The 19699-nt window shown below is 45.0% G+C and overlaps 1 protein-coding gene across 4 annotated transcripts in view; it reads left to right on the top strand.

The window, feature by feature from the left end:
- The window catches only part of CEP290 (centrosomal protein 290), a 3224991-nt gene that overhangs the window by 1362021 nt on the left and 1843271 nt on the right, over positions 1–19699 (top strand). For all 4 annotated transcript variants that reach the window (XM_069629332.1, XM_069629331.1, XM_069629333.1 and 1 more), the window contains one exon: positions 7593–7704. In XM_069629332.1, coding sequence (XP_069485433.1) covers positions 7593–7704 — 112 coding nt within the window. The remainder of the gene's footprint in view (positions 1–7592; positions 7705–19699) is intronic.

Genomic DNA, 19699 nt, shown 5'->3' with positions numbered 1-19699 from the left:
AACATTATGTGCATAGCGGCACATAGCACGGTAGTGCATTATACATGCATATATGCTTTACCGCAACGGAATGGGAACTTATGGTAGAAGCGTCAGCGCAACTGTTAGCACAGCATGAATCGAAAGCACTGAAAAATTGGGCCTTTTCTTATAGGGCAAACAGGGATCCGTGCGCACAGAAGACTAGAATTTTCCGGCAAACAAGCGCAGACCACAAATAAGAACCCTTAAAAACACCAGGTAATGTGAGTCTCCTATTGTTTATGAGCTGTCATTAAAGATACAGTGCACTACAGATAGGGACTATGAGAGTAATGTACAATCAATCTATCCCTAGATACCTGCTAAAAGAAAATGATGCAACTGCAATAAGCATAGAGGATACACAAGATCAGTATCCAACATCCACAAGAAACCCATGACAGATGAACCGAAAGGGAGTCAAAAGGTCAATACAGGAAAGGGGGAAAGATTCAAAATGCACGGGGACTCCCATCCCCCATCTATGCATGTACTGCTTACAAACTTATAGCAAGCACTCAAAGACTGATGATGCCCCATCTGTCTATTTTTTAAGCCCATAGGGCCCGGGAAGCAACTCAGCATGCCCGTTGGAACCCCGTAGATATCCTCCAAGCACCCATGAAATGGAGACCTGAAAATAAATCACATATCTCATGCAGAAATCAGTATAAGCATTACTCATCTCGAAGAAAGCGGCCAATGATTAGAACCACTGAAACCGGTTGACTGTTATTTAGTGGTTTTGGGCTGATGACCCAAACTCTGATACCCCCCATACTTTCATGAAAGGGCTTGATTAAGAAAGCATCATTGTGATCCAACCTAATAGAAAAAAAGACTGACTGTTAGATGGATACTTATTTTAACCACTATCCGACCAATAGGTCGAATAGCCAGTATTGATAAGAGACACATATTGAAGGCGGTAATATTAAAGATGAGAACCGACAATAAGTGCGCACTTGATCTTTTAGACGTAGGAAAGTAGTGAGTGAGGAAAGGGCAAGGACCTCTACACCTCGTTTCTAGGCATCACACCAGCGAACACCAGGGCTGGTTAGTCAATGTAGAAGGTAGAAGGAACACAGGGTGAAATAGTTATCTATAGAGGCTTGGATTTAGGAATAACTTTTTTAACACATATTCTTTTGTCTAGATTGTGTTACAGATATCAGGGTACAGACAGGAGGTGATAGCCCCTTGACTCTAATTGTATTAACCTATAGAAAAGGCAATAACAGACTTAAAAAACTCAGCAGCTGCCGGTCCTGACGGACTAACTAATTTGGAACTAAAAAAAGGATCCCAAAGGATGGGCAGCATTTGTCTTAATGATCGTTAGACAGAGAGTGCCAGACAATTCCAACATCATGGACAACTAGCACGTAGGTTCCAATATTCAAAAAAGGACAACAAGAGGACCCGTTGAATTATCATCCCATGACACTACTTGACGTGATTGGCAAGCTAAATGGTCATTCCTCCAGAAGAAACTATCTGAGTGGGCAAAAAACAATAAACATTCTTGATCCAAGACAATCAGGATTTACAAAAGGGACTGGCACCAAACGCAATCTCTTCATACTATCCATACTGAAATTAAATGCAATGAGAACAAAGGAGAAAGTACACCTTGCCTTTGTAGATTTAAAACAAGCTTTCGATGGAGCCAACCGAGAAAAACTTTGGAGAAAACTGAACAATTGGAACTATCCGGAGCAAATATTACAACCAATAAGGCCATTACATAACACCTCAACAAGAGTACTCACAAACAATAAAGTTGGCTTATCAGCGGGAATAAGAACAAAAAGAGGAGTTAAGCAGGGCTACCCACTGGCAGCAACCCTCTTTACGTTGTACATAGCCGACCTCCCTGAAGCACTAAAAGACACAAACCATCATCCTCCGAGAATAAATAACACTAACATAATAACATTGTTACGCAGACAATATAGTGGTGGTAAACCAAACCGAAATAGGATTGCAGCACCTCTTAAGAAAATGACACGTTTATATGGACGAAAACGACCCTGTCATAAATGTCAAAAAATAAAAAATCATCACGATAGGAGGAAACAAAAGAGCAAGTGTAAAAACCTTTAACTGGGAAATCGGAGGAGAAAAGCCGGTAAAAGAAATCTGGTATCTAGGCATACTTTTCAACAGGTCAATATCAGAATAAAATTGGAAACGAGATCTACTGACCAAAGTTAAGATGTTGTGTTCACCGGGAAAAATCATAAATGGACGGTATGGTAAATTTTCGCTTATACAAATGAGGACGTTCTATGTTCAGAAAGTTCAACCAATATTGACTCACGGAGGAGAAACAGGTCTCAACCTACCATGGAAAATGTGGGATAAATTAGAAAGTAAGTTTTGGAAACCAGTGCTAGACTTACCAAATTGTCTCCCGATATCAGCTTTAAGATCTGAAATAGGATTACAATCATTATATTCAGTGATATGTTGGAAATCAGTTTCCCTATTAAGAAAAATAACAGAGGAAAAACCTGTAGGAGGATACAAAAAACATAGTACTGGAAGGAAAAGGAAAAGGTGGGACTTTACTGAATCTATCGAAAGACAACTGGTGTAACTACCATGAACAGATTGATTCAAGCATATCCGCGCTAGTTGACAATCCTCAAAAGTTAAAATAAAAAGACACGATTGGATAAAAACACTAGAAATTAAATCTGAGTTCCGATCATTATCAAATGTTAATAATACGCATAGAAAAACAGGCACATTGCCAGAATACCTATCCAGATTTCTGGGTAAATTTCATAGAGGAAAGCTCTTAAATATAAGTATGGACACATATCCAACAAATGGTTTTCTTCAAAATAGAGGATGTCGAGGAATAAACAAAGGAGTCTGTGGATTCTGCGACAATGAGGATGGACAAGAAAAAGTAAAGCACATACTACTGGCGTGTACTGCAATAAACAAAGCTAGAGATAAAGTCTTAAGCAAATATCTCAGACAGTACACTACGAGAACAAAAGAAGACCGGTGGAGTGAACTTTTAAATTGGAAGAATATTAGATTAACCTGCGCAAGAATAAATATGCTTGAAAAAGTAATGAACACAAAGCAGTAGGAAACTTCTAACTGTGGTTAAAAGATTGAACGTGTGAATAAGGGATAAAAGGAACTTAATTTAACGATTGTGGATTACGGAAGTATTGTATTATTAAACTAATTCACAATAAAAAAGTCTATAGCCAAAATGATGCCATCTTGTCAGCCAACCTTACTCGATCACATCACACAGGATAGTCGTCAGGTTCAAGTTAGTATCAAATTAAAAATGAACAACCCAAATGCCTGCAAGTACCCTTGCAAATCACCATTCTGTGCAACAATAGAAATAATCACATACAACACAAATGCATGCTTGTATTAGTGTTTATTTGGGAACATTTGAAACCCTTCTTCTTTCTCAATGCACCAACATCTTTCCTTCTTCAGGAAGACTACATTATAATTATGGTACAAGATTAGAATGAATGAGAAATGAAAGGCTGGTATGATCTACAAGTAAGTGACCATCTGTCATGTGCCGCCGCGGGTTTGGCTGGTTGCTATGGTCATGGCCGCTTCTTCCTGTCTCCTCGAGGCAAAGTGCCAATCGCAAGATGGTGCCACCATTGGGAGCTGTTGGGAAAGATTCTCTTTACTGCACCTTTCCTTCCATCTTTATGGAGCCCCCAAACCTTTTGCTTTTATTTTTTAATTTGACCTGTACTTTTTGCAGTACAGTGAAGCCTTAAGCTTCACTGTAGTGGCCTTTGCTCACATGTTATGGGGTAACCGATATGTCCTTAAGGCTATCAGTACTGGGAAACAGTGTTTCCCTTAGTCATGTTACTATGTTGCTACTTGTGGTTACTTTTGTATCACTTGTGGTAACTTTTTGTCATTGCACAAAGCAGCTTACACTGCAGTGCAATGGGGTGCATTTGTGTTTTGCCCTAGACTAACACTCAAAGGATTTTTTGGTTACTCTAGATGTGCTAAAAAGATGAGCTGGTGGCAGGAGTGACTTGCCCCCACTTTTTTGGGGGACTTTCGTTTTAGCTTTACCGCGTTTACTGCATTTGGCTACTGGGCAAACATGGCTGTGCCACAAGGTTTTTCACCCATTCTTTTTGCATCTTGTTTTTTAGCCTTCTTCCTGGCCTCACAGTCCAGGAGGAACCTTATAAGGACTTCCAGTGCCCGGGAAAGCAGCAGCTTTTGGTGGGCTACTGAAGGGCTTTGTGTGTTTGACAGGCAGGATGTGGGCTGGTTTGTCTGCCCTAATCCATATACTGGTTTCTGTGTGTCTGAGTGGTATGCATGAGTGTTCCCGCCAGTGGTCCTGATTGAACCACTGTGGGATGAGTGTGTGTGGGCTAGTTCGGCTATTGGCTAGTGGGAGTTTCGACTCCTACCTGGCTTTTAGGATAAGAGGACCCCTGCATGCATTCTTAAGAGATCCTGGAAGAACCTGAAGGAGCCAAGTATCCTGTCCAGCTAAGAAGACCTGCAAAGAAACCTGAAACCTGACTGAAGGAGGCCTGGCAGCCGACTTCAGCTGCAGCTCTGGTGAAGCCCTGTCTTGCTCGTGATCTTCAGTAGGCTTGTAAAGGTGCTTTGAGCCCTGGAGTGGAGGGACCATCCATTCCCAACGTGTACTCGGTGCCCAGCACAGAAACCGCCTTCGGAAGTGCCCGGGAATCGTCCTGTGGCTGATCAGCTTCGTTTTTGGGCTACCGGGTTAACTTCGTCGTCGTTCCGAGTTGACGCCTGAAACTTGGCACACCCTCTGCGAAATGTCAGCGTCCTAGCACCAAGGTGACCCGAGAAAGACCGGAAAGTCCGACCGCGGCTATTGAGTCCTGTTGCATCGCTGTGCGTGGCGTGCACCGTCCAAAACCTGCTTTTCTGACATGAGTCTAGTCCCTAGAGGGGTTCTGCATCGTTTGTTTTTGCATTCTTCGACCGAGAGTCCTTGCACCAGCAACAGATCCCAACCGTAGACATTCTCGAACCTACAACCCCTGGAAATGGGGGGCTGCAGATTCCAGCGGGAAAAGCAAGCCAGGACACCCTTCCTTTGTTCCACAAAGACTTGGGTAGATTTGGAGTAAGGAAGATAAGTTACAGAGCTTTTAACCTACCCCTATACTCCCATTATAAGTCAATGGGCTTATAATAATCCTATTTCTTAAACTATTGGCTTTGCCATTACTTGCCTTGGCAAGACTTTTGACTGTTGGGGCTAATTTTGGGCTCTTGTCTTCATTGTACCCTAACTCTAAGAATCCATCACTGGACCCCAGAGACCCTATCTACATGTTTTGCTTGCATCATAAATTCTGTGGAACGGTTATCCTGAACAATAGGGCACAAGGCCCCAGACAATTTAGGGTTGGACAATTTTAGCTAGGGATCATCTCTGTGGACCTTTTCGTGTATGATACTTACCTATTCATTCCTTTGCAGGAGTATTTTGATTTGTATTGTGCATTTGAACCTGTGGATGTATGTATGTATTTATTTTAGTTTGATGGTATTGGTTGATAAGTCTGCCTGCTTGCATTCATTTTCTTATAGTGTGTTTTGCCCATAATTAAATAACTGTATTTTTATACATCCTGTCTAAGTGCAATTTGTGACTTCCATTGTGTGACCTCACTGTGGACCTTTTACAAGCTCACCTCTTTGAAGAACTTAGCCTAGACCACCTTTCACTGCTGCCTAAACTGGTTTGGCTACAGCTTCCCAGAGTTGTCCCTGTCACAATATAGGTTGGCCTTCTATACATCTGTCCACCAGGCCAGAGTGTAGAAAATCAGTCCTAACAGGAGCCGTCCTCGCGTAAGCTCCAATCCCATGATGGCTCCAAGTAGGGACGTCGCGCACCATTCCGAACTGGGTTCAACTGCGACTTGCTATAACCGAGGAGAAGGACATGAAGCCTGTGCAGTGCAAGGCTAAAGTATAGTTTTCCTTGCTACTTGTTGGTTTGTCTCTTGACCCTTTCTTGACTCTGTCCTCCTGTTTCCCTGTCCGTGCTTCCTCCTTCCACCTGCCTCCTGGCCTTCTCATTCCACTGAGTGGACCGGAACGTCTGTGTTGATTTCACTGATGCATCCCACTTCCTGGAATCATATGGAAGAGAGTTTTTTCCATTCATTGGGTTTTCTTTTCACATTGGAGGTTCTCTCTTGGCTCTACTCTGTTTGTGAGTTTACACCTCACAGGATGCCGTACAGAGAGGACTGCCCGTACTCATAATATCATTCTAGGACACAGGCGAGCCCAGATCCTGACACCATCTTGATGATTTAAAAAGAATTATAATAATAAATCGTGTGGCATTGTACACAAATGTACCTCATCCTTACGGTAATGCAGTGACTGATTTCAGCTACTGTCTCCTAAATCCTCCAATAATATGGATGTACTCATAAGAAAACAATGCTATATGTGATATCTTTAGCTCAGTGGGTTTGCTCATCGCAAGGGCTCTAGCTTTTGCCCTCTGTCCCTCTCATAGGGGTTAGGAATTCTCCCTGACTCTAGCTTTCTCACCGGTTCAGACTTTTCCCCCCTGACCTCTGCCTCTGCAAGTGTTAAGGCACCTCTTTGTATCTTGTAAGGGTCCAGTGCACCAAGAACCCTGTGAATCTTCTCTTCGTCTCTCCCTTGGCTCTAGGCACAGTTGTACCACTTATGACATGCTTCCATTCCTTTTCACTGCCTGGCTGGGTTGGGAGTGGGGCTCTCCTCCTGATTGGTTGGGAGTGGGGCTTCGGCTCAGGAGGTTCTGTGCAGTAGTTCAGAACTCAGGGCTATGGGGCTTTAAAAAGGCCGATGGCCATTTTGAAATCATGCCAAGTACATTTGGTGAGTAGCCTGTTCCACTCCCTGGTCTGTTGCCTTCTTTGCACATAAAGGGGTTTAAACTTGGTTCATGTTATGTTTCTGGGGCCCGCTTACATCCCCTTTCCTTGGGAATTTCTAATTGCTGTTTTGCCCTGTTGCTGAATGTTATTGCGACTGGAGAGGGCTGGTTTCCACTTGGCTGTCCTAGCTGAGTAAGGTGCAGTACTGTTAGTGCATGAATGAATATTAGTTGCATTTTACTTCCATGTAAGTGGTACTTTGTGTACCCTGCTTCTCTTTGGGGAGCAGAGGTAGTAGCTCAATTTAAAGCAACCGTGTTACTCCCCACTGGATATTGGAGTTCTGGTGAATTCTTTTGCCTGTTGTCTGACTAGGCCTTGGATAGTGTGTAGTGTTAACAGGGAATCCACAATTTACCACCTCTGGTTAGCTCTTTGCTATGTTTATTAGTATCTTAGGTCCCCAGCGTTCCCAGGGTCCTCACAGATGTTTCACTAAATGTGACTTAGTCTCAAGGTTCAGCAACTGAAAAGGCCATGAAAGTGCATATGTTAAGGATATTAAAGTGTTAAAGGCAGCAATAGAAGAAATGTTATTGGTAAAGGAAAATGAAGAATAAAAAATAACAAGTACTTTTCATGATGATGCTTTTATTCTTGCAGAATGAGAATGCATCTCTCAAGAAACAAATAGAATCATCACATAAGGAATTAGAAATTGCTAAGGAAAAACTTCACACACTAGAACAAGCTTGGGAGCACATTTCAAAAGTGGGTAAGTGAACCTCAAAAACAGCAGCAATATAAATAGCTGAATTATTTATTGTGTTTAGTAGATGCATTCTTCCCACAGATTCCTGGTTTGAAATATCCCCCAGTCGCAGGTCAGCCCTTCCAACAGTCACCAGCCAGGTCTTGCTTCATGGCTCTGCATTTGACTCTGGAACTGTTCCTTTGTGCCAGATTATAATCTTCGGCATAAATACAGAGCTGTGGGGGCCCTTTTAGTTCAGTTCCCTTTTCTGCATTTAAAGGCAGATCATTAGAAATGTCACTTTTTTCGACAAAAATTAGTCATGTTGCCTCTGAAGTCAAGCTTTTAAGCCAGGTAAGGAGCTGGTTCGTGATCCACACCAATTGTGTGCTTGATTCCTTGTCAATGACGGACACCTAAAAGTGCATTTCATAACTGTCAATGCATTCCAAGGCAGTTGGGGAGAAACAGGCCAGAGTATATTCATTTAAACATTCTATTATTATCACAGCATAGTCAGTAACAGACTTTAAAGTATTAACATTTTCTCCAGCATTGGATTTTTATAGTCGCATGCTTTGAATAATTCCTGTTGTCAGTCTGGGAATTCATGGTTGCTGATATCCTACTTTGTTTAAATAAATAAAGAGGCATTTTGTAGTCTATATAACTTGTTTTGGGTCATTTTGATCCCTGCAAATGGAATGTTGAGTGCTCAGCTCCACCCTTGGAGGCCATGTTCAGGTTCTAACCACACGTCATGCTGAGATTAATCCTCAAGCGTCTCTCATAAATTTGAAAAGAAATCCCACTTCAACACAGTTAACGTATCTTCCAATAATTTTTGTTAACATATGTCAGTTAAAGAACGGATCCAAAACGCCCTCTTGAAATGGGTTGCTTCCTCCCACGGATTCCTCATCTTTGATATTGATCTCCCAGGGAAGCTTCTCTTGGAAACTTTTCTGCCACTAAGGGTTGCAGCACCGCTCATCCTGACGCCTCTAAATGCTAGGTATGATGTTGTGGCCAGTATGTATTACCTCAGAGATGAGCACAACACACAGGACTGCAAGTCATGCCAGTCAATTCACCTCAAAGCACTTTGTGAGTGGGTGGTGAAACTGTTCACCTTTCTCCACAAGAGGGGAGGTGACAAACCGACCCATTCGAGGACGCCTGGCACAGAGCATCAAACCGGAGAATGGTACCCGGTCTACAAGGACATGAAGAAGAATCACTGCAAGCGGTCTTGTTCCCCTGGCCAGTTTTGAAACCCTTTTCTTTTTCTTCCTCAAGGAAAAGGATTAATCTCTCCAGGTATTCCTTTGAAGAGCGCTCAGAATCAGAACACAGGCCTTTCCATAACAAATCCTCCATCTCTGAGGAATGGGGCGGGAGGTTTTTCAGCTGAAGAGGCTCAACATCTTCGCCAATGCCCCAGCGCTGGCAGATTGGTCACCGGCGGTGACAACCTCATCCCTGCTGCCGGCGGAGTCCTCCATGCTTGGAGGGGCCGGCAGAGACTCTGTAAAAACCTACGACGATACACCCTTGTGCTATCCCAAGGCTTAAACAGATAAGGATCCATTGCAGGACCACACCCCTCTGTCTTTTCAGAATGTCAGTCTTCCGGCCCTGACCACCGTTTATGTGGGGCTGGTGGCACTGGTGTTCTTCAGGAGTGTGCTCCGCTCCATCGGAGCACATTTATGTCCAAAATTGAGGACATTTATGACAAGTAATATGACCTGATGCCCTTTGGTTTGGCGCCCCTCCCTCAGGAAAGTTGTGAATTTCCAAGGGAATTTTATGAAGAATGTGCTGACTTGAGGGAGTGAGGGGGGGGGGGCTTGAACGTCTGATAGCTAAGGTGGTCAGAACAGAAACCTAGTTATCTGCACCTTCTTGATAATGTTTTTGATGAGCTTTCTTTATTAAAGCACTTGGATTCGCATATTACACAACCAGAGTGTAAGTGACATAGAAGCTATCAGTACATACAACGGTGCAGTTGTGTACAGACAATGCAACTGAAGAGACATGAAAACATACCAGACTCCGCAGCATGTGCAGGTGAAAGCAAGATCCTAAAAATGAGGAATCTAAGCGACATAGCAAAGGACCCAAAGTAAAATCATGCATTTGTATGTTTGTGAGCTTTTTGTGTTCCAAGTAAGCTTTGAAGGGCTTACATATATCTTTCGGGCGGTTCCCCGCCGGCTGCATAGCAGCCCATTGATCTTCAATATCACTGACCCAGGCAACAGCTTGCAACCATTGATTAGTCGATGGTATAGTGGGTCTTAACCAATGTAACGGCAAACAACGCACCGCAAGCAACAGACATAGACTCACAAGTTTACGTGTACGCCTCACCAGATCATCAAATACATGAAAAAGGCATTGTATGGGAATATCATCCAGTTTACCACCAGTCATCTCCTCGAGGAGAACAACATAGACATGCTTCCAGAACCTAGCAAGCTTAGAGCAGCTCCACACCATGAGGAAATACCCAGCATTGTCCTCCCCACATCTAGGACAACAGTCCACGTTTGCTTGAGAAAGGATTCTCAGTCGGGACGTAGTGTAGCGGTACCTGTGTAGGACTTTAGTTGAATTAGAAGAAACCTGGAATTGTAAGAGAACTTACGGGTTTGTGCACACATAGCACCAGATCTCATCTGGAATGTCTAGATTCATATACCGTGCCCATTTGGATGGGAGCTTGGTTAAGGGTGTCGGAAGTCACCCTTGGACCATATTATGTAGAGTAGAGACTGTGCCCTGAACACTATATGCATCCATAATATACCCAATTATAGTCATTTACAGATTTAACTGCGAAGTGCACTCCCTGCCCTTTAAATACTCTGCAAATGCCGATATATTGAAGCCACTTTGATGATTTATATTGTGTGAGCTCGGGGACATCATCAGCATAAATAAAGTTCCTATCTAGATACATGTTTGCCAGTGAGTGAAATCCATTTTGAATCCTTCGCCGCTCAGTAACAGCATCTACTCTTCGAAAGGTTGGACTACAGTTGCATAAAGGTAAGTTTCTATGGTAAGGATGAGTTACCCCCAGTAGTTTACACATTTTGCACCAGGATAGGGCAGTGGCGCAGGATCAAATGGGCAAGAGTCTCAGAACATAGTGGGGAGCACTAAGGATCTAGGGCCTTATTACCTGTTGGGCAGTATTCCGGCAGTAAATCTGCCAAAATTCCAGCCATTGCAATTACTGATACTGCTACTTGGCCCGACGTAATTACTGCCGGATTACAAGTGGCGGTGGTAGAGTAAATCACCATTTTGTTCAGAGTCCATTGAACTCTATGGCACTTTTATGGGTGGAATTACCACCGCCGGACAGTGGGATGGTTTACCTGCATACTCCTAGTATGGCCCGGGTGGGAAAAGTGGCAGTAATTCAAACAAAAGCATTGATATCCGCTTCCAGCTCTTAGATCATTTTTATTCCAGGCCATAAAGGTATATTTTGAAAAAAATGTTTAGGGAGAACTGACAGATATTTTGGATGACGGTCCGCAGAGAGAACCTAGTACCTTTTTAAAGCGGCTAAACTGTGGAATTCCCTACCACCCACTCTTAGAACGGACTTACCCTACCAAAACTTCCGTTCCAAGATGATGTCTTGGCTGAAGGCAGCCGTTGTCTAAACATACTGAGCCAGGTTCCGCCTCTCCCTTTCGTTACTTGGATATACTGGACACACAACTTTTAACTGTATATATGTATATATTCCTGCTTACCTTCATTATTATTGCGTTTATGCCTTGTATATATTTTGTCTGCAACTAAGTTTCGCATATTCCTGTATCTGCTGCGCCCTATTACCCTAGGGTATTCCGGCGCATTATAAATAATAAATAAACAAACAAACCTGCCAGTCGAAGCACCTGTATTGGAATAATGGGAAAAACAGGCTTCAGTCCCAACTGTAGACTGGGATCTGGCCTAAAAGGACAGGGCAGCCCCTCCTGGTCCGCAATTCCTGTCTTCTCATGCCTCTCCCGAGAGCCTAGTTGTCCAGGCAATCACGGCAAACCTGAAGACTACGTCTTTATGCTTTTTGATCCCAGACCGAAAGAGCAGGAGACTGGACACCTGGAGAAGAAAGGTTTTTGGTTGAGGCAGCCTGGGCCTGAGGTCCTTAGCCTTGATCACATTTTATTTTGGTCTTTATTCCACAAATGCACAGGCTGTGGAGCTACTCCCTGCAGTTTATATGAAGGAGGGCTTTGAAGCCGTGCTAAAAGGTGGCAAGGAGGCTTTACATCAGGTTCTCCGAACTGGCCTAAAAACTGCTGACTGTGTGTCTAGGACGATGGCCCCTGGAAAGGTGTTGAGGAGGTACTCAATGTGAGGACCTCAGGTTTTGCTGAAGATGTCCAAGCCAATCTCCTGGACATGCTGCTTGATGCCAACAATCTGTTCGGGACAAAGGCTGATGAGCCAGACGTTTCAGGCTTCTAAGTCTGTGGGCCTATGCGATTTAGCAGAAACACCTGTGACCCCCACAAACCCATTACCTCCTTTGCCCATAGGGTCAGAGGGCATGTCCCTTCTGGCATGCAAATGTTGCACCTTCCCAATGGAACCTGGAGTAGGGGTGCTCGTAGAGGTGGCCTGTCAGCCTCTGCTCTGCCCTCAGCAGCCTTGGTTGTGAAAGCCCCTGTGAATTGGACATCACTCTTGCTCTCTAAGTGGCAGAATTTCCTGGCTTGTCAAGCTGTGGATTCTTACCACATCCCAAGCTTGCATCTTATAAGTTGTTCACCAGGGAAATGGTCTCCCCTTTGCTTAACGCACTCAAGACAAACCCTCAGCCAACCAGTATTTGCCTCCTGACCCCTCCTGCTGGAGATGGTTGAACAGCTTCTAGCGAAGGTGGGCCATAGATCCCGTACCCAGCTCGGGACAAGTCAAGTGGACTTTCAACCTGCACTATATATTCCAGACAATCCCTTTCATTCTGCTGGTTCTCAGAAGCCTGCACCTGTTCGTGTCCACAGTGATCTTGATCACTCCAGACTGGGCCCAGAGAACGTGGTACCCAGAGTTATTGTACAGGGCTTACTGCCCTTGCTGGTGCCTTCCACAGAAAGCAGATCTGCTATTTCATTCGGGAGGATGAGTCCTCCACCTGAACTTGAACAGCCTGAACCTTCATGCCTGGCTGCTGAAGTTTGAGCTATAAAGAGTAGAGGGATTTGTCAGAGGACGTGTTGGACATGCTCCTCTCTCCCTGAAAGGCCACTACCAAATCCATGTATCCCTGCAGGTGGTGTTAATGTTCAGCTCGTTGCAGGATCTGGATTCTTTTACTTGCTCTGTTAGGCAGAAACCTGTGCAGTTCCCTTAGGGACCACTGCAAAAAGTTTAATGGCACAGGAGTAAGCAGTAAACCCAATTGGTAGCAGTCTGCACCACCCAGATTTACCTGGTAGCTGTGACTGAGCAGTCGGACTTCTCTCAAGAAGAGTTAGGCAGTATATAGAGCATACACAATAGGGCTAAAAATACAGTAGAACAAGCAAACACTGACCAGAGCTTTGGTATAAAAGTATAGAATTATTTATTTAAAAACACACTTATGAAAATACACTGGCACTGATATATCAAGTAAGTTCAAACACAGTCACTATAAGTATATACACCTCCCTAGTTAATTATTCAACAAGTCTAGGTTAGGACACCACTTGTTTAGCAAAACAGAGGTGAGCGCCTAACTGTAGATGGCACTCCAATAATTTGTTTAAAAAGGGAGAGAAAAGGCAGAGTAGGAAAATAACACAGTACCAATACTTTTAAGAAACCACAGCAAGTCAAGAAAGGCAGGTTTTTTATTCATTTTCATATTTTCTTTTGTTTAATTGTTTTTCAAGAATTTGTTTTGTTTTTTCATTGTTAGGGTTCATTGTATTATGTTTGGTTCTGGTGTAGTTGCTAAATTGTTAATCTAAATATGTCATCTTTGACTTATCTTTTAAATCTTTGTAAAGGTTCTACATTTTTGTAATTGAACCATAAACAAATTTAAAAAAAAATAAAAAAGGCAGGGTCTACTGTAGAGCAAAAAGTTCATAGGCCAGGCCCACTCTTGGAGAGAGCAAGGCGGAATGTGCCCAAGATCACACAGTGGAAATGCACTCAGTCTTTGCAGAAAAGTCAAAAGAGGTTGGATCAGTTCAGAAAGGCAAAGTTAGAAGGTCTGAGGTCACCCCAGTTAGAAAGTCAAGGATTTACGGGACACCTTGGACAATCTGTTCCAAGGGAGACCAGGCAGGACACAGTACCTGAAATGGGGAGAAAGCTCCAGCGGTGGCAGTTGTTGCTGGCAGCGGGTGCAAATCGTGGCTTCAACCTATGGAAGAGATGGTCTCGACAAGGAAGAAAGCTGGAGGTCGTTGCACTGTCAGGGAAGAAACCGCCGCGGAGTTTCCTGATTAAAAGGTACAACCCTTTTATTCGCAGTAGTGGTGAAGCATGGCTATCCGGCCGCCGGGGTGCTTGGCACGGGCGATTCGACCACGAGACGCGCCAGGAAGGCGAAATAGGCGTACTGGTTGGCCCCACCAGCTCAAAGGGAAGAAGGCTCTCCTGGAAGAAGATATCCTCTGTCATCGGGGAAGTGGTGAGTTCGTACAGCTGTGGCGACTTCTGAAGTTCCAGTCCCCAAAGCCCTGCTTTTATGCAGCAAAACCCCCATTCATCGGCCTAGCTGTCACTCAAACATCCTAAGTGGTGAGCCGGGCGGCTCACCACTGGACCAATCACAAAAGAGTGCGACTTGAGTTGCCAAGGCAAGTCAGTCCAGGGTGCCTAATCCCCCTCCCACACATCCTGTAGACCCCAGACAGAGTGGCACCATTTGGAGGGCTTCTGTGCAGAAGCCTGCCAAAAAGTGGAACAAAGGACTCGGCTTGGGTTAGAGTTTCAGAGGCAAACACAAATGCCATTTTAAAACCGAGTCCTGGCAAAAAGACCCAACCGGGGAATAAATATTAAATAAATAACCCGGCGGTATCTTTAACATTGCACCAAAAAGTGGTGCGTTTAAAATGAATGGGGAAATCCCATCGGAATATTTCCTGTGGAATATTTTGCGTGGTATCCACTGCCACCAGCCAGAAACTCGACAAGGGGGGACTGGACAGTGCCCCCTTGGAAAACAGACACAGGGGCAATCGAATTACCCCTACCAGTACTTCCACAATATGATGGTTTGTACTGGTTCTGTTCACAATTCAAGACTAGTAAAGCCAATGGTGACTTTACATGCCCTGGGAGACAGTCAGTCCCAGGGTATGGAGTCTATGTATGGGGGTTACTATGACACACCTGTGTTACCTCACTGAGGGTGCTGTGTAACACACATACCAAAAACACATGAAGCCCTGTGGAGTAAAAGACCCCATAACCCATACAACACATTTACAGTCCAAGGACATACTCAAATCATGCCTAAGAGTGGGAGAAAGAGTCTCTCTCTTAGCAGGAGAGAAGAATAAACCCCAAAAATCCAGCAAAGCTGCTGGGGGACTCACTAGGTTTGGGAAATTAGCCTTAACAGAGAATTATCCCTAACATGCTCCACATCCTCTGTTTTGGGTTTTCTACTTTCTTTGGCCCAGATGGGTTTGCAGATTGCAGTGTCAAACTGATATTTAAGTTTTCAAGAGAATCCTGGAGCAAGGCTTGTTTTTCTCGATCCCCTCAGTCATGCAATTTCTACAGGGTGTGTGTGTGTAATTATTTTCCCCCTCACTAGTGTTTTGTTCTGGCTTGGGATTTGAATTTAGTGCTAACGTTTCTTATGGGTGCTCTATTTGAGCCCCTCCATTCTTTTTCTTTATTGTATGTAAATATGCTCCCTGTAAAGCGCTTTGGGATTTTTGTGGTTTCTATCACTTCGCTAGACAGTTGAGTTAGCACCAGGTGTTTGTCAGTCAAACCCCTGTTTCTGGTTTTCGCCAAAGAGACGGTGACGTTGAAAATTAGCCCATCCTTCTTCCAAAAGTGGTCTCTGTTTTCCATCCCTCTCAAAGCATCTATTTTCCTCTGCCTCATCATTCCAAACCAGAGGAAGGTTTCCATCTGCTGCACCTGGTTCGGGCCTTCAGCTGCTACGTCTCAAAAAAGAGAGGCCAGGGAAGGGTGAGTAGCTTTTAATTGGTTATGCTGGTGCCCATGCTGGCAGGGCTTTTACTAAACAGACCCTTTCAAAGTGAATCATCTTCTGCATCTCTGTATGCTATGATCTGGCTGGTAAGGAAGTGCCTGAGGGTCCCAGGGCACACTCCACCCGGAGATTGACTGCCACCTCGGCTCTGCAACATGGAGTCCTTGTTCTGGACATTTGCCATGCAGCTAGGTGGGCTTCTTTGCACACATTTGCTAAACATTACTGCTTGGAGTTTGTCTGGTCAGGACGCTTATTTTGGCAGAGCTGTACTTCAGAGTTTTCTGGTTTAGGTGGCGCCCTTGCTATCTTCCCTCCTCCAGGTCTATGTATAGCTTTGGGAGTCTTATCAAAGATGAGGAATCTGTGGGAGGAAGGAATCGATTAGAAGAACAATGACTTACCTCTTGTAAAGACTGGAGGGGGCCATCTGTACTCATGCTTTCTATATGTGTAGAGGCATAGAGCACCCCAGCCAAGATTCACTATTTAGTATTGTGGTCGAGCAAACGAGGCTTAAGCTCTCAGGAGGTGATGCAGGCTGGTTCCTAAGTATAGTGTAGTCCCCAAGCATCCACAAAGGAATGTCCACACACTGTTAGTGAAAACACAGTTCTTTATATAATTAGGCTCAAGTTATGTATACAATCACAATAACATACTCTGTGCTCAAGTTAATCTAAAATGATAAATATATACAGTTTCTATGTGGTACCACAATTACCCTTTGAATCCATTAAAATGCATCAACTGTAGACTGTTTCAAATGGCATACACATCAATTAATAAAGTGAACCAACAATAGACATCGGAGGAAAGCAAGTTGGTTAAACAATAGGAAGAATACTGGGCCCCTACCAACAGGCACAGTTCTGTGTGAGGATCCCCCCACCTGGGCAACCTATAAATAACGATATAATACAAGCCCAGTCCATATATTGTTTATCAGAGTCTTATCTGCTTCTACAATTGTTCTACCACCCCAATGTACCTGGTGTAGCAGATTTCCTTGATGGGTCGTCGACCAATCCTTCTTGAGTGACCCCCTTTAAGGCAGGAGTCACGGATCGTCGATAGTCCTCGAAGAAGCTGAACCTTGGCATCGAGAGTCGTCAATAAAAAGGTTTTATGGCGTCGAGGCAGCAGCTTAGGTCCGGGCAGTGCTTGTCGACGATCGGGTGTTGATGTCCTTCGAACACGAGGCATGCGGTGCACCTCGATGATGATAGTTTGTTGCCGCAAAGAGTCCCTGAAGAACCTTGGCCCAGCAAGGGTGTTGGGTCGTCAGCGTCTTGGTGGTCTTCCGGTGGCAGGCAACCCACTGGTGGATTCTCCTCGCTCATTGGCGGCCTCGACTTTCTCCAACAGGACAAAGTGGTTGGTGGTGCGCGCTGAGAGTGTCCTTGGATTCAAATGTTCTTAGGCAATCAAGCGTTGCGGCTCCGGTCGTCGACGGCATGGCGTCAAGCTGTCCCTGCTTCTGGGCAATACCGTTACAGCGCTCCTCCGAACCCTGGTCGATGACGATGGACAGAATGTCCGGGTGCTTTACTTTGGTTTCCTCTGTGGTCCGCGTCTCTGGTCGACAGCCTTTTGAAGGCTGGCTTCCAGGGATCTTCAGCGAAGGTTTAGCGGTCTACCCAATGTTCCCTCTTAGCTTGGGGAGAGGTCTCCTAGCCATGTCCTCTCTCGGATCAGTCCTCGACAAACTCGACAGCTTTCGGATCGGGTCGCAGCAAATGCAGCATCAAGTCGTCTTCTTTCAGCTGGGCTTCAAGGATAAGCATCAAGTAGCAACTTCAGCTTCTGAACAATTTCCATCAGTGAGAGGTCCCCAGATACACTGTTTGGTCTCTCATTCACTCTGCTGGGTCAAACTCAGGCAACCAATCGCTCAGAAGGGCATTCATGTAGGCAGGCAGCCAATCGGGCTCACAGTGCATTCAGGCCATTCTCCTCCCTCCAGACGCTCACAACAAGGAATGTGTATTGGGACAAGTACTCAGCCATTCAGCACTCCATACTGTATTCATACCAGTTTCGGGCAGGGCTGTCTCAGTCTTTGTGCCACATACCAGAAACCAGACACCCATAACAAGAAGTGCACATTGGTCACACATTCCACTCGCCCAGGTCCCACCCCAAGGTTGTACCAACAACATAGTCACTGGGAAGACTGCAACCATTCTGGCCTGGATTTCCCCACAATACCATATATGGAACTTAACAGCCAGTCGGGGGGGGGGGAAGGGACAGAGTCTGGGCTTCCCAGGACTTTGGGAAAACAAGGTAACGGCAATAGAAAGCAAGAGGCCATAGGGGCCATCTTGTCTCCTATCAGGAATCAACTGATTCCAATGGCAGGGCCTGGGTATCCCAAAATGCAGGATACTCAGAGCACCTGTCAAATTCAGCATGCAGTTGCCACCAGCCCATACTCTGCTCTGTGGGCCACACACAGAGCCCAAAAAGATACACTAGGGCTACAGGGTTGTACCCCCACTTATGAGTACCATAAAGGTATCCCAAGGGTCTGTACACCAAGCCGAAAAGAGGAAGAGCTGCACTGTCAGGAGTCCCTCATGGACTCCTGGGCAGAAAACCATACAGAACACACATGAAAAAGGACTACAGAACAAGGCCAGGTAGGCCCTGTCCCTCCAATGCATTTCCAGAATCACTCCTTTCAGAAATGTTCTTTCTGATGGATGTTTGTCGCCCTCCTTAATTGCCCTCCCTACCTGCCACTCTTGGCAGATAGCTAGTACACCTTGGTTCTGCAGTCCCTCAGCACCAGAGTGCTAGGGAAAAGAGGTCACAGTGCATCTGCATATACTGGCCCAATGTCATGTTCGGCAGGGGGCACCTAGAGCCGTTGGGCAGAGCCGTGCTGCACCCCCATGGTGGGGAAAAAGGTTTCTGAAGATCAGCTGAGGAAAGTCATTTGTTCTTTAGTTCCGTAATGTGGCTTCCACATTCACTTGCAATGGTGTGATTTCTGCCTCCGGTAGTTAGACAGGCTATTTTGTGCTGCAAGTGTGTTTTCCTTTGTAAATCAGGCACAACTAGCACTGGATTTTGTGCAAAGTATAAGTTTTGCCTCCTTGCAGTATTTGCCCTAGTGAGTACAGAATATTTGCATTTTAATTGGGCACCCTCTCCCTCCTTTCCTCTCTCTGGCCGCACACTATGGGCCCTCTTCCTGCTCCTTTCTGTGAGGCAAAGAACCTTGGTATCATTTTAGACTCCACCCTATCCTTCTCTCCTCATATCCCTGACGTCTCCAAGAAGTCAAACTATCAGCTACACCTCCTCAGAGGTATTCTTCCTTTTCTCACTTTCCCCAAGAAGCCCACTGTCTCCAGAGCACTTGTCCTCTCTATGCTGGACTATTGCAACGGCCTCTTTCCAAATCTTCCTGCCTCTACTCTTTGACTTTTACAACTTATCCAGAACAGGACTGTGAGACTTGTCCTTGGCCTCAAGCCCAAGGATCGTATCTCTCCAGCTCTGAAATCTCTTCACTGGCTCCCTGTGGCTGCAAGGATCAACTACAGACCCTCTGCATTGTCCACAAGGCTTTCTGGGGCCTGGACCGCTCTACCTCCAAATTTCTCCCCCAAAACATCTTCCTTCTCGAGCTCTCCGCTCATCCACCTCCAACTCTGAGGGCCAGATGCTTCTCCAAGCAAAGAGTTGGGCTAGCTCTATCTCCTCGGCTAGAGCCCCTCTCTGGAACAGCCTCCCTGCCTCTCTCAAACTTGAGCAGAACCACCTCCAGTTCTGAAAGAAACTCAAGAC

Source organism: Ambystoma mexicanum, chromosome 12 (assembly GCF_040938575.1).
Source record: "Ambystoma mexicanum isolate Mex_15411 chromosome 12, UKY_AmexF1_1, whole genome shotgun sequence".
In the NCBI taxonomy this organism is placed as follows: domain Eukaryota; kingdom Metazoa; phylum Chordata; class Amphibia; order Caudata; family Ambystomatidae; genus Ambystoma; species Ambystoma mexicanum.
Note: the sequence above shows the minus strand (reverse complement) of the source record. Positions and strands in the feature narration are given on the sequence as shown.